Genomic DNA, 15050 nt, shown 5'->3' with positions numbered 1-15050 from the left:
TACTCATGGAATATGTACACCAGTTCACTCTGTCTTCAGATCATTCATGTAATGTACCCACATACTTCAAATCAGCCATCATCATGTTAACTCTACATGTTAAGAACTAAATGACTACTGCCCAGTGGCACTGATGCCAATCATCATGAAGTACACTGAATACCTGTCATATTGGGCACTCAACAATTCCACCTTGTCATGCATTTTCCACCTTCTTAACCATAAAAGGAGCCTACTCTGCTCACTTGCAGTGTTCCTCTAGCCATGGAAAATTAGTTGATGAACTGCAGCAAATACTTGCTTGAAGGGAACTACAAGATGCTCATGAGTAGAATCTTTATGTCCACTGAGAGCAGCATTTTTACTTCACAGTGAGAGAACCAACCTGCTCCTATGTGGCAGTTTTGCAATCAGCAAGGATCTCAAGTTACTTCCTGTTGATTATTTGCTGTGTCTAACGAGATTAAAATTCTTCCTATGTAGCTGGGACCTGATGGTTGTGGCTACTCAGTCTTCCATGGAAAGCACAGGGAACAGTATCTTCACTTGAAATTCTATTAAGCGAACTCTTCACAAATCTTGGAAATGGGTGCACAAGTGGTTAAAGTTAACTCTGATGCTATAACTCATATTAGCTGCAACTTGCATGGATTTGCAATCTGTCCCTACTAAGATTTATGCCGTAATATAAAAATATACAAATCAAATTATTTTATATTTGATGATATATGCAGAGCGGATACTTTCCTTGGCTGGTTACTGTCTCAAAGCCAGAGCAAGAAGACATACCTACACACAATGAATCTCCATCTCAGAGAGCTGTAAAAGCCCAAACACAGTGATTATTCATGAAGACTGATAGACTGTTTAGCTATTAATGGAACAAATTAATGCAGTAAAGTGATACCAAGGTAAAACATCAGTTATAATCCTATCAAATGGCATAACAAGTATGAGGAGCCTATCTTACCTGTTTGTTTCTAATGGTGTACAAGAACCAAAAATTCTATTGCTAATTAAAATTAAGTAATTTTCTTTCTCAAAGCTTATGATCTCCAAGTCAATGTCACATTTGACTTCTGCTCAGCAGATGTAACATCTTCCCTTAATATTTGGTTTTTATTGCTGCATCTAGTGACATCTAATATGCTGTTTAAATTAAGTAAATTTAAATAAAAATGAGTCAGGCATTTACAACAATCTGTCAGAAATCTCTGTTTAATAGCAATCTGGAATTAAGCAATTTTTCTGGTATTTCTCTCTCTAATCTTTGGGGGCTGATCCATACCCCTGGAACATCAAAACTGACCTTCAAGACACTTTGCAATTTAGGATGACTTTTTAATCTTTCTTTCTGGATTCATCATAACAGCATGCTGTTCAAAGTGTCCTGTATCAGTGATTGAGAAAAGCAATGCAAAATATCATTTTTTCCCTAATTTTGGTACAGGAAGGAATTGGAATGCCAGCAATTCTAAAAAAAAAATTAATAGTGGTCTGTCTGGGTTTACCAAATATTAAATAAAAATCGCTAAAATTTTATTTACACTGTTCCAAGAATTGGACTATATCTGAAACTTAAACACAATTTTCTGTTTCTACTAAATTTCCAGTGCCCTACAGGAGCTAACTATAAAATTTAAGTTAATAACTGCAACGTAGCTACAACTAGAAGGCTAATGACTGAAGACTGCCATCATGTAAATAAAATTTAATGACACAACATGCAAAAAAAACTAGCAATGAGCACATTGCACACCCTGTGACACCTTTATATCTCCAACAGAAATGGCACTGTGAGTCTTGAGTACTCTAAATTTAGTTGTACCAGAACTAGCTAATCTCTACAGTATTACAAGGTCATGGTCAAAAACGTACTACCAGGGACTCGCTTCTCTATCTGTATTTCAGATAGCCCATAGTCATGGGCCCCAACCCTCCATCTCACTTTTTTTTAATACTGTTGTCACCTCTATTCTTTCAGTTCACATAAAAGGTCTTACCCCAAAATGTCAACTGTCCAATTCCTTCCACACTAGCTGCGTTTCTCTTGCAGTTGTTATTTTTGTCCAGAATCCAGCATCTGCAATCTCTAAACTATCTTCACACTAAACTGTTAATAGGATTGGTATGCACTTTGCTCATTAGTGTACAATAATTTGGATTTCAAGGAATTGTGAACATGTTGCTTTTTTTCATTGCTTTGTTCATTTGGGTTTGTTCCTGGCTTTCCTTGGAAATCTACTTCAAGTCTAATGGAATCTTTCATGCACTCAAGCTCTTTAAGTATGTCAATACCTGGACTTCAATTGTGTTAGAACAGTATCCCAAAACCATATGCAACTGTAAGAGATTGAGCAGTATCCTTCCAAAACTTGGCTGCCTTTAAAAATTCATCAGCTATATCTGCTGCAAGATGGAATGCAGATTGTATTTTAATCAACAGGTACACCACAGTGCCTGGTTCAATGCAGACTTCTGCTAAAGCTGCATTATTACCAAACACTTCCTTCAATCTTTCTTGTACCTCATCATCAACAAGGCTCCCAGTGAAGAGGAGCTTATTGGAAAACCATTAAATCCACATCACTTCCAGTGCACAAACAATGTCACTCTAACCTCAGTTATTGAACTGCAAAATTTGCAGATTTATATATTTGGATGCTAAATTATAACCCAAGTTGGTTACAGATAAACAAATGATTGAGCTTTACACTAAAAGAAGGCCCTTTAACTGATAATAAAGGTACATGAGCAGACCCTGGAAGTTGTGGACAATTTTCGATATCTCAGGAACTACCTCTCAACAAAAACTAGACTTTAAAAGATGAAAATTGCCATTGCCTTTAGCCATCCAAAGGGAAAAAAGGTGTTAAGATCAAGGCCTCAAACAAGGGCAAAAGTTATCCGCTGTACACCTCTGAAACGTGGACTATGATAATACTGTTTATACTATAGTAATTTAATACTGTTGGTAAAAAGCTAATCAACTTTGGAACTTTGTTTTATACAATTTAGTTTGATTTAAAAAAAAGTCAGACCTGAATTACACCTTAGTCAAGGCAATAGTTTTCAGTTTTCCCTCTTTCTAATATCTATTGCAATTTTTCTAAATAATTCATAGTCGAATCAAAAACTAGCTACCAGATGTTTGAGCTATATACTGGCACCCCTACCCCCAAGTCCAAAGAAGGAATGCTTCAAACTATTGGACTCCTCCTTCCTAAATGAGAGACATTCATTCCTTGATCAGTGACAGCCAATCAGATTTTAGAAATTACACATAACCACATATCTAAAACTCTTAAAGAAGAACTTCAAGTGTGCTGAAATAAAATCCAAAGTATGGGTGACCTTCATACCTGAAGTTGATGGGAGCCATCAGCTAAATTATCTTCCCTTCGGCGTGCTTCTTCTAATAGTTGGGCATTTTTTTTCTTTTCCACTTGTTCTTTATGCTTTAGGTTGGCCAGTTTCTTGCTTTGTTCCTTCATCTGCCTGTAATAGTAGTTTTAAATAATATGAAACGAGATGTTAAAGCACATGTACTTAAATCAGTACCTCCTGCAGCAGAGCACTAGATTCTAAGGCACTCTAATACAACTAAAATGTCTATAATTTGAAAAGAATGCAACAGTTAAGACAGCAATTGAATGTAAGGTCAGTGTAAAAGAGCACTTTATTAATTCACCAACCATACCCTTTTCAATTTGAACATATATGAAATTTGTGAATGTGAATCACATAGAAAGATCACAAATATGTTCAGTAGATTCAATTCCAATTTAAACAAAAAATAATAATTTCTTCAACATTAACAATTTTGAGTCTGGATCATATTATAATTAAATTCAGCAGTTTTCAATTCAAACTTTACTGCTTGCAGGTTCTGAAAATCAGTGGGTTACCAACAAATCAGTAGCAACAATACAATTACAGACTATAAGTAATTTTTTCTCATGGAGGCCAACTAGAATATCACAGAAGGTCACTGGAGCTTTGTGCCTATGCTGGCTTTTTGGAAGTCCTATCCAATTAGGACGACTTCACTGCTCTTTTCCCATAGTTAAAAAAAAAATCCTTTCAAGTGCACCTGAACTGCTTTTCAGTTACTATTAAATTTATTTCCAACTCCCTTTTAGGTAGTTTATCCCAAAGCATAATAACCCTTAAGAATTTTTTAAAACTCTTATTATTTATAGCTCTTCTCTAATTATTTTTGAGCTCTCAGAAAACAAATTCCCATTCTACTGGAAGAAGTTTCAACTTAAATCATTCATGATATTAAATATTTTAAACTATTTACTTTCTCAGATCAAAAAAACATTAATCACATTAAAGCATTTTTAGTTTCTGATTAATTTGAATCCCTTTCCCTGGTACCATCTGAATAAATCTCTTCTGCATTCCTTCCAAGGACGTATCATACTTCATAAACCATGGTGCCAAAATATCTGTTTTTCTATTTCCCAAAGATAGAATGGTTCACAGTAGGAAAGGGATCCTTCATCGAGCCAAAGTGAAAAATATGGACAATAATTTTCTGCACTGTGGCAGGCAAGGACTTAGCACATGATGTTAACACATTCTGTATCATTTCTGACAGGCCCATTTAAAGTTTCAAACTTCCTTTTAGAATATTTACTGTTGACAAATATACAAGAGGGATTAGCAATGTTGTGTTTAAAGTATTCCACAATATTTTTATATGCATTCATGAATGCAGAATGATTTTTAATATGATGAGCCAATGTTGCTTTGCCTTTTTTAGCACTCAACATGTGACAACTGGCTGAACTATGCCTGACTTAGGCAGGAGTCCGAGTATGATAATTGGTCCCTTGAATTTGTTCTATCATTCAAAAGGGTCACAGCTGGTCCAATCTAGGTGAATACATAATTTTCTCCATTCTCTCACTCTACCCCAGATGTTGTTCATATATCTGATGGTACCTATCTTGAACATAATATATTTTTCACTCTACAAATCTGTTGGGTAGAAAATTCCAAAGAATCTGACTCTCTGAAAGAAGAAATTTCTTCTCGGCACTCTCTTTAACGGGTGACCTCTTATTCTGAAACTATACTCTCCAGTTTAGATAGTCCCACTAAGGAAAACATAGTATCTATTCCATCAATGCCATCAGAATTTTACACATTCCAATACAATCGTCTCTTGTTCTTTCCAAACTGTTCACCAGTCCCCACACAAAAACATCCAGGAATCAATCCAGATAACCTTCTCTGCACTTGCCTCCAATATAAATAAATACTTCTTGAAATATTGTGGCCAAAGCTATAAAAGGTACTCCAGATGTGACCTTCCTTAATTCAAGTCCCTTTGAAGTGCAACATTTTGTCTTGTTCCATTTAAACAATAATAGGATTTAACATTCTTCTTCCCACATCACATTCCATCTGCCAACTTCTTGCTCACTCATGTATATTACTTTCTAGGCTGCAGCACAGTTGGCTCATTCATCTAAATCTTGTAAATAGCAGATACCCTGGAACTGATCCATGAGAAGCCCCACTGGTTATTGATTGCCAATGTGAAAATGGCCCATTTATCATAACTCTGTTTTCTGTTTATTAACTATTCCACTAGCTATGTCAGTTTATTAACCAAACACACCTTCTCTCATCTTGTACAGTAAAATGTGAAACCTTAAAGGTTTATTGGAATCCAAAATAACTACATCAACTGATTCATCTTTATCCATCTGGTTTGCAACATCCTTAGAACTTAGTTAAATTTGTCAGCTATAGTTTCCTTTTCATGAATTTTTCTCTGTTTGATTGCCTTATGATTTTCTTATTGTCTGCTTTAAACTTCTTAATAATGGATTCAAGGATCTTCCCAAATGACAGAAGTAAAGTTTATAGTCTTCTACTTACATAATAATGGCTACATTTTAAGTTTTCCACTGATCTGAGAGCACTATAAAATCTAAGGAATATTGTTAGATTACAACCAATACACCCACAACAGCAACCTATTTATGGCTCTGGAATACAGATCATCCAGCTGGTTTAACAGATTTAATGGAATTAATTGTCTAGATAGATAGATAGATAGATAGATAGATACTTTATTCATCCCCATAGGGAAATTCAACTTTTTTCCAATGTCCCATACACTTGTATGCATGGGACATACATACAGCCTAATTCTGCTTCTAAATCTTATGTTCTTATCTGCAATGTTATATTGTTTGTATCATAAAACTTCAATGGTTAAATTGTTCATAATATTCAGAAATGTTAAAGGAAGCATTAAAATTGTTAACAATATTTATCCAAATAGCTTTTCATAAAGAAAATCCTTTGATCTACACTAGTGAGTCACCAAATCATTCCAACTACGGATTAAGATATTTCAAAGGTACTCCTCCTGCAGATTGTGGGGAATCTCTGCAATTAGGCAAATCTACACTGGAATCCATGAGCACCATTAAAGTACAATAGAAGAACTGTCACCCAACAGCTGCTGAGTTCCATGTTCATCTATATACATGAAAACATTTTGAATGCTGGTGCATGATGGAAATTGGCAGTAGTGATGCACAAAACTGATTCGGACTTAGATTTATTTATCACATTCATATCAAAACCTACAGCAAGATATGCCACATGCATTAACAACCAACACAGCCCAAGATGTGCTGGTGAAGCCCACAAGTATCACCACATATTCTGGTACCAACATAGTATGACCACAATACGTTTTCATTCAGAGACTAGTATAAGAAAATCCAAATCTCTTTATCAAGACTTCCCTCCTGAAGTAACAAGTTCACAATTATGTATATAACACAGCATCTACCAAGTTGTTTCCATTCATTTAATATGTAGCCTTGAAGCCTCCTTGCATTCTTTGCTTCTCAGACATCAGACACTTTCACTTGGCCTGTAGATCCTGTGGGTTGATCAAGGTTTTCTACAAGGAGAGGTCCTCATGAACCTTCTAGGGTTTGCAGTTGAGGGGCTATTTTTTTTTTAAATTACAAAATAGTGAAGAATAAAAGGAGGTGCGTAATTTTGCTCAAAACTCTGGCCAGATACATCAATCTTGGCAAATTTATAGAAAATCAGTTTTCCAGATGTTATTTTAAAGAAAAGATGCACATATTTAAAAGTGATGAAAAAAATTCTATTTCTCAAAAGATTAGATGCCCAACAACAGACATTTGCCTCAACATAGTTAGATTGAAAGTGCACATGTAGTTAATAAATATGACTTTATCCCTGGTGCCTGATGTAGCCAATTCCATTGACAGTTCTCAAGAGAATCCATGTGGTCTCATCCCTGCTCTTATTTTACTCACTTCTAAAGTGTCAAGCTGTCTTCTGCTACATGAGGATGCAGACATGATTAGTTCCCACGATACTGGCAAACTAGACTGGTGATAAATTCAGAATTACTTTGAATTATCTTAACCTGAAGCTGGAACACAAGATATGTCTATTTCATGATTTGGTGACTCACTAATGTAGATTAAAAAATTTTCTTTATGAAAGGCTAAACTTTGATACATCAATCCTGCCAGTAAGTCAGAAATTAATTAAACCTGGAAAATCTGCAAGAGGTGCACTGTAATTTCTTATATTTGCCATTGTAAATGTTCAAATATTGGTATCAGCATTTTGACCATGTGTGGAAAATTTCCACTAAAACACAACACCCACAGTTCGACATACTCCATACACAATACAGTTCCTGGAATTTAAAACAATACAGTGGATCATGGAACAGCTTGGTTCAATTATGTGATTAAGTCACCATATTTTTACGTTCATCTTCTCACTGACAGCTGGCTTTGCTATGTGTACTATACCAGGAACTTAAACTGTCAGAGGTGATGACAGCATTTCACGAAAAACATATTTTGAGAAAGTAAATACAAGGACCAAGTGAATACAGGCAATTAATAGCAATAAATATTTGTGATCATGAAAGAAAATTAAAGGTTGATCTATTTACCCAGTGTAAACAAAAAGGCCAGTTGTCTTCCATGGCTTTTCTGCTAAAAATGTATCTTGTATTGGTGAGGTAGACTAGTCATAATAGCATGAAGGTTTTCATTAAACTTTTGAATATACAAGGGGTGATTGATAAGTTCATGGCCTAAGGTAGAAGGAGATGAGTTATACAGCTCTCGTTAGATGCACGTGCACTTCAACTCTTTGAGTGATTATGCAGAAAGTTTGTAGTTAATAACTCACCTCCTCCTACCTTAGGCCACGAACTTACCAATCAGCCCCGCTGTGGACCACTTCTGGAGGTCCAAGACGCCGATTTCTGCAAAGAAGGGATCCATATGCTCCACAACTGCTGGACTAAGTGTGTAAATGTAGGAGGGGACTATGTTGAGAAATAAATGCGCTAGGTTTTCTAAAATAGACTCCTTCTACCTTAGGCCACAAACTTATCGATCACCCCTCATAATAGTAAAACTGTCTGATTATCAAACATTAAAAGTTTGATATTATCTTTCCAAATTCAAACCATAAAATATTTCTCTAGTTAACCAGAAATATTTGTAAGCACATCTTGTGCTGTGTTAATATCTACATTCAATAGCAGTAAAGCTCAGCATGCTTAGTGGTACCAAACTACCTGATTAACAAGACTATTAAATGTTATTCCAATTAAAATACTAACATACTTTCTATTACCTTACTTCCTAAGATAACACACGGTCACGTTTTAAGTTTTCCAGTGGATACATTGAGTTTAAGAGTGCAGGAAAGAGAACCCAGTAAGTTTCAAAAGGACATGATAATGGGGTTTGGGCAAGTTTCAAGGGAAAGCAGGCAACAATTATCTGATGAGTTTGAGGAGGAGGGTTAGGGAGTGTTGTAGACTGCGACCCAGTTAGTTTAAAGAAAGCGCAGGAACCATGACGCTCATGCGTTAAAGAAAGCTCTGAAACTGAGACCCTGGTAAGTTAAAAGAGATCAAGTGCATCAGAGCTTTAATATAAGCATATTCTAAAAGAATTGAAAAGATATGATCCAGACTATTGCTTGCTCTCTATCCTGTCAAGAGAAAATTGTTAAAATTCAATTCCTAAACATGGACTATGATAATACTGTTTATACTAGGCCACGTTATGGCTGTAAAAGACTTAGAATTATGTAATCAACTTGTGAATGAAGATGAAACCGCTATTTGAAGTCACTCCAAAAAATGGAACCTCCAACAATGTTGCACTGCACTGGGCAACTCATCAAAGACAAAAACAGAGCATTTTTTAAATTCCCGATTCAGCCATGACAACATAGACAAAGACAATATTTAAATATTATTTGAAGTTCAATTATCATTCAACCATACATGAATACCCATAAATCCAGCCAAATGAAACAGCACTCTGCCGGGCCCGAGGTGCAAATCACTGTACCAATAGTCATACACAGTACAAGGCACATATACGATAGCAGTAAACATACAATTACATACCAAAAAAAGTGTGTAAGTGTGTGCACATCTGTCAAGCTTGTGGCACAAGGGCTAGTCCTTGCTACAACTGCACAGCTCCCCATCTCGCCAATAAACCAGTAAACCAGACTTGCAGTATTTTAATTACCAACATCCACTCTTGCAATCACAAGAAAAACAACCAAGACAATCACTCACTGTTAAAATACACACCGCCTTCGCACACTGACTCCAATGCTTTTTGTTAGTGGCAGCAACATGGTCCCCATTGTCCAGCTCGTCCGCCAATGAGTAACTTGCTGTTGGTGCAGACCAGCAGTACTTGAAGTTCTTATTGTTCAGCATCGCTTTGTGGTTGTAAAAAATACATTTAAAACAGGCAAAAACAGCTTTGGCTGGTCCCAAAGAGGCCCCTGCACCCGAGCGCACTACCATCTTACCAAAAGGAAGAGGCAAATAGCTCAAGTTTTTTACTGATCATTATAATATGAAACATTGTGGAGTTTTTGAATGTTGAATAATTTCTATTGGGAGAGCCCTCAGCCATTGGCTTGTTTTTTTTCTGTCTCAATTAGCAGAACCTCACATGCTGGGCACATCCAACAAACAAGAATTTCACAACCTATTTATGCTCCTTGTTTGTATTTTCACTCTCTAATTTCTCCCATTAATCTCTCAACTGGATGGCCTCTCAACTTCTCTTCTTGGCAAAACTGACCTCCCCCATATATATATAGACATTTCCTTTGTCTTAAGACAAACTTGATTTCTCTCTTTCCCAGTTCTCACAAAGAGTCTTCAACTCATTTATTACAGGTTTTACCTGACTTCAGATTCAGATTATTGTCATTTAGAAACCACAAATGCAATGCAGTTAAAAAATGAGACAATGTTCCTCCAGAATGATATCACAAAAGCATATGACAAAACAGACTACACCAGAAAATCCACATAACATTTGGCAATCCCCAATCCAGAGTCCGGAGAAGCTGCTGCGTATTAATATCGCGCTACCATCTTAGCGCGTTCTCCGGAAGAGCTCCAAATCCACCAGACAAAACAAGACCAAAAACTAAAGCTACAAGACCTGCACAAAACCACAGTTACTACATATAGTTACAACAGTGCAAACAATAGCATAATTGATAAAAAAAAACAGACCATAGTCAAAGTAAAAATAGTCCAAAGATGTTAAAGGTCTATAAGTTCAAAAGAAATCACCACACAGTTTCCACAAGTCCCCAGGGTCCCGAAAGACCCGCCATCCCACGCCGGCGGCAGAAGGGAATACCCCCGCTACAGACTTCCACGGCACCACCCGACTCAGCTTCGCAGACGCAGCAGACAATGAAAGCTCTGTCGAACCCAGCCTCGCAGACGCAGCACACACCAAAAGTGACCTGACCGCAGCGGACTCCGCGTCCGTTGAACCTCCGAGCCGACAACCATTCCCTCCGGCACAGCTTCTCCGAGCACCATCCTCTGCTGAGCGTATTAAGACGGCCCCGCCAATGGCCATCGCGACCCCGAGGACTGGGGGCCTGTTCTTTTTAATTCAATGTCTTTTTGGTCTCTATTCACAAATTTCTTGGACTTTCATTCTAATCTGGGGATTCATATACAAGAAGTGTATTTGCTTCAAGAATTGATTTTAAAAGAACATCAACAAGTTAGTTCAAAACTTATGACTTTTATTGTTCATTTCAATTCTGCTCATTTCTGATTCCTCTGTGACTAAAACTGGTCAAAGTTTGTAGAAGCACACATATTTTGAACTTATTTCTAGTTTGGAACATTGAAAACTACCACAACTTACTCCAAGTCACAAATTATCCTGACTTAGCCATTTCTACATTGTCAATGGGGTCAGGAGCTAGAAGTCCCTCACCAATAGCATTATTGGAGCACCCTCTTCTGAGGACTACAGTGCTCAAGACGGCTCACTCTGGCCAGTGGCAATAGAACATAAATGCTAGCCCACCAGTAATACCGATATCTGAAAAATTGAATAATAAAATTGAAAATGCTAATCTCTCATTCATCTATTAATAGTATTGACAGAATTAAACTCTGCAATTTAGAACAGTGAGAAAATAATGGATGTTGTTAAAACAAAAAGTTACTTACTGCTCCAAAAAAAAACATTGCTGTAAAGCATTATAGAGATTTTCTAAAAGTCTGGTTCTTTAAATATTTAAAACTGCTGGCATTAACAAGCAGCACTTTATTTTTAATAATACTTTAATAAAAAAAGTATTTCACTATTTTTTTTACCTACTTCATGTTCAGATACTTTCAAGTTATCTAGGAAAACCATCCAAAGGAAGAACATATGCAGTGTTCAAGAAAGTTCTGACCCACATTCAGAAATACTGATTTTATTAACTGTAATTATAAAAGTTATTGTCCTATCATATTTGTAGACATACACACGGTAGGCTTATTCAGAAAATCAGAAGGCATGGGATCCAGGGAAGTTTGGCCAGGTGGATTAAGAATTGGCTAGCCTGCAGAAAACAGAGGATTATGGTGGAGGGAGAGAATCGGATTGGAGGGTTGTGACTAGTGGTGTCACACAAGGATCAGTTCTGGGACCTCTATTTTTCATGATTTTTATTAACGACCTGGATGTGGGGGTAGAAGAGTGGGTTGGCAAGTTTGTAGACGACACAACGGTTGGTGGTGTTGTGGACAGTGTAGAGGATTGTCAAAGATTGCAGAGAGACATTGATAGGATGCAGAAGTGGGCTGAGAAGTGGCAGATGGAGTTCAACCCGGAGAAGTGTGAGGTGGTACACTTTGGAAGGACAAACTCCAAGGTAGAGTACAAAGTAAATGGCAAGATACTTGGTACTGTGGAGGAGCAGAGGGATCTGGGTGTACATGTCCACAGATCCCTGAAAGTTGCCTCACAGGTAGATAGGGTGGTTAAGAAAGCTTATGGGGTGTTAGCTTTGATAAGTCGAGGGATAGAGTTTAAGAGTCATGAGGTAATGATGCAGCTCTATAAAACTCTGGTTAGGCCACACTTGGGAGTACTGTGTCCAGTTCTGGTCACCTCACTATAGGAAGGATGTGGAAGCATTGGAAAGGGTACAGAGGAGATTTACCAGGATGCTGCCTGGTTTTGAGAGTATGCATTATGATCAGAGATTAAGGGAGCTAGGGTTTTACTCTCTGGAGAGGAAGAGAATGAGAGGAGACATGATAGTGGTATACAAGATATTAAGAGGAATAGATAGAATGGACAGCCAGCACCTCTTCCCCAGGGCACCACTGCTCAATACAAGAGGACATGGCTTTAAGGTAAGGAGTGGAAAGTTCAAGGGGAATATTAAAGGAAGCTTTCTTTACTCAGAGAGTGGTTGATACATGGAATGCACTGCCTGAGTCAGTGGTGGAGGCAGATACACTAGTGAAATTTAAAAGACTACTAGACAGGTATATGGTGGAATTTAAGGTGGGGGTTTATATGGGAGGCAGAGTTTAAGGGTTGGCACAACATTGTGGGCTGAAGGGCCTGTACTGGGCTGTACTATTCTATGTTCTATACAATAAGTATTCCCTTAGCAGGCTATTGTAGCACTGTAGTTAAATTACTAAATTAGCAGCTGGAGTTCTGAATCACTAATCTACAGTGCTAAGTTTGGAGGTTATGATGACAACTGGGGAATTTAAATTCAAGGTGTTAAATAGATCTGGAATTAAGACTTGAAACCATGAAACTATTGCATAAACTCATCTACTGGAAAAATATTCTTCAGAGAAGCAAATCTGGCCTCTTACTCAGTCTAATGTATGACTCCAAAATCATCATTGTGGTCAATTCTAGAATTGCTCCTTTGATCAGGAGTAATTTGGGATGGCAGCAAATGCCAGTATTCCCAAGAATATCCACACCTGTGAGCCAGCAGTTTACCCTATAACAATATTCCTGTGTCCCCACAAGATAGTGGTATGATCTCTTCTCCTTTGTCATCATTATCTTAGGTAGTCCCTCAGAATTGAGAATGACGTACTTACACTCCAATTTTGTGGGTTCTAAGATGTTGATGTGGACTGCAGACTCTGCCACAGATGCAGCATATAATTGCTGAGAAGGTAGAAGGATATGTTGTTTGTGAAGTGGTCCACTCTTTCTGCTGCTGATTTAGGTCCTGTGTGTTCCTAACACATGGCTTTTGAGACTCTCAATACTCCATCTCCAATTTGAACAGTAATGGGCCAAGGATTCCCAGGAGTCAGTTGCATTTCTGCCAAGGAAGTTTTATGCATTTTTTTTTTTAATTATTTTCAGCCATCTGCATGGTAATCTCTTCCAACAACAGAACTCAGAATAGTAATGTATGCAAATGACGTAGCAAGCCCAACATAGCTGACTGCGTGGGTCCCTTTGGAATTACCTCCATTAACATTGATGGAACCAATAACATCAATGTATGTTTAATAAATGTTTTGAATTAGAATATATTTTATTAATTGACAGAACAGTACAGCTGGAAAACATCTTTGAAGGATCTGCAAGACAGACATTCGTCAATTCTGAATTATTATATAGACTTCTTAAAAATGATTTCATTGCTCAAAGATGTACCTGCCTTGCTTAGATATACTTTATTAAATACAGCTGTTGGACCAAGGATTATAACTTTCATTTTACAGAATGCCAAAACTGAACATTGTCATTTTTTCTTTCAAAATCACCTTTCACCCTTTCAAAACTTACTGTATTATGAGGTGATTCATGACATTACTCCTATCAATAAAGGTAATACAGTAGCATGTTATTTACAAATCAGTAAAGCAATTAGAAAACAAAAAATTAACAAAAAATATCTAAAGTTAGCAGTGTTTGATGAGAATCACAAATACAGTTTTGTATTCCTCTTTTCCATTTTTCCACATCTGTAATATTAGTTTCCAACATGAAGAACCTTATCAAATACCTTATAGAAGTCAACACAAACATTATCCAGTACACTATCCTCATAAATTATCTGTCATCAACTCAAAAAACTCAACTAAGTTTGACAAATATGACCCATCCCATATGCTATATCCATATGCATCATTGACAATGTAGTTGTGTTGCAAATACAATAGCTGTTTCTCAGCTTCATCAATTCTGACTTTGTGTTGTTTGTGTGGTGTTTCTAAGTACTCTTTGTGACTACATGGATTTTGACTTGGTGTTCTGCTTTCCTCCCACATCCTAAAGACACACTGGTTGCAAGATTAACTGGTGGGAGAATCATGCAGGAGCAGAGGTCGGGGAATGGTATTGATGGGATTGCTCCGATAGACAACATAATTTTGATAGACAAAATCGCCTTTTTATATTGTATTAAAAAAATTATATATCAGCTCTTCCTAAGATATGTATTGTATATGTATATTGTATACAAAAGATATTGAATATGCATTGGAAGCAGCCATAAGTCATTAAATAAACAGCAGTTAACAGTAGCCATATTTCTGAAAGGAGAAGAAACTTTCCAGGATATCAGTTTTACCTATTGGAATGATTCAGATTAAGCTTTCATCTTAATCCGAATCATTCCAATAGCAGAAAAATATTCAGTCATTGTATATCATAACCATACTA

At 36.9% G+C, this 15050-nt stretch overlaps 1 protein-coding gene across 4 annotated transcripts in view; it reads right to left on the bottom strand.

Moving 5' to 3' along the window:
- Positions 1 to 15050, bottom strand: part of LOC140734775 (ELKS/Rab6-interacting/CAST family member 1-like) — a 766434-nt gene that overhangs the window by 531678 nt on the left and 219706 nt on the right. For all 4 annotated transcript variants that reach the window (XM_073059261.1, XM_073059262.1, XM_073059263.1 and 1 more), the window contains one exon: positions 3363 to 3498. In XM_073059261.1, coding sequence (XP_072915362.1) covers positions 3363 to 3498 — 136 coding nt within the window. The remainder of the gene's footprint in view (positions 1 to 3362; positions 3499 to 15050) is intronic.

The sequence above is a fragment of the Hemitrygon akajei genome, chromosome 10, assembly GCF_048418815.1.
Source record: "Hemitrygon akajei chromosome 10, sHemAka1.3, whole genome shotgun sequence".
NCBI classification, from domain to species: domain Eukaryota; kingdom Metazoa; phylum Chordata; class Chondrichthyes; order Myliobatiformes; family Dasyatidae; genus Hemitrygon; species Hemitrygon akajei.
This window is presented reverse-complemented; position numbering and strand designations above follow the sequence as displayed.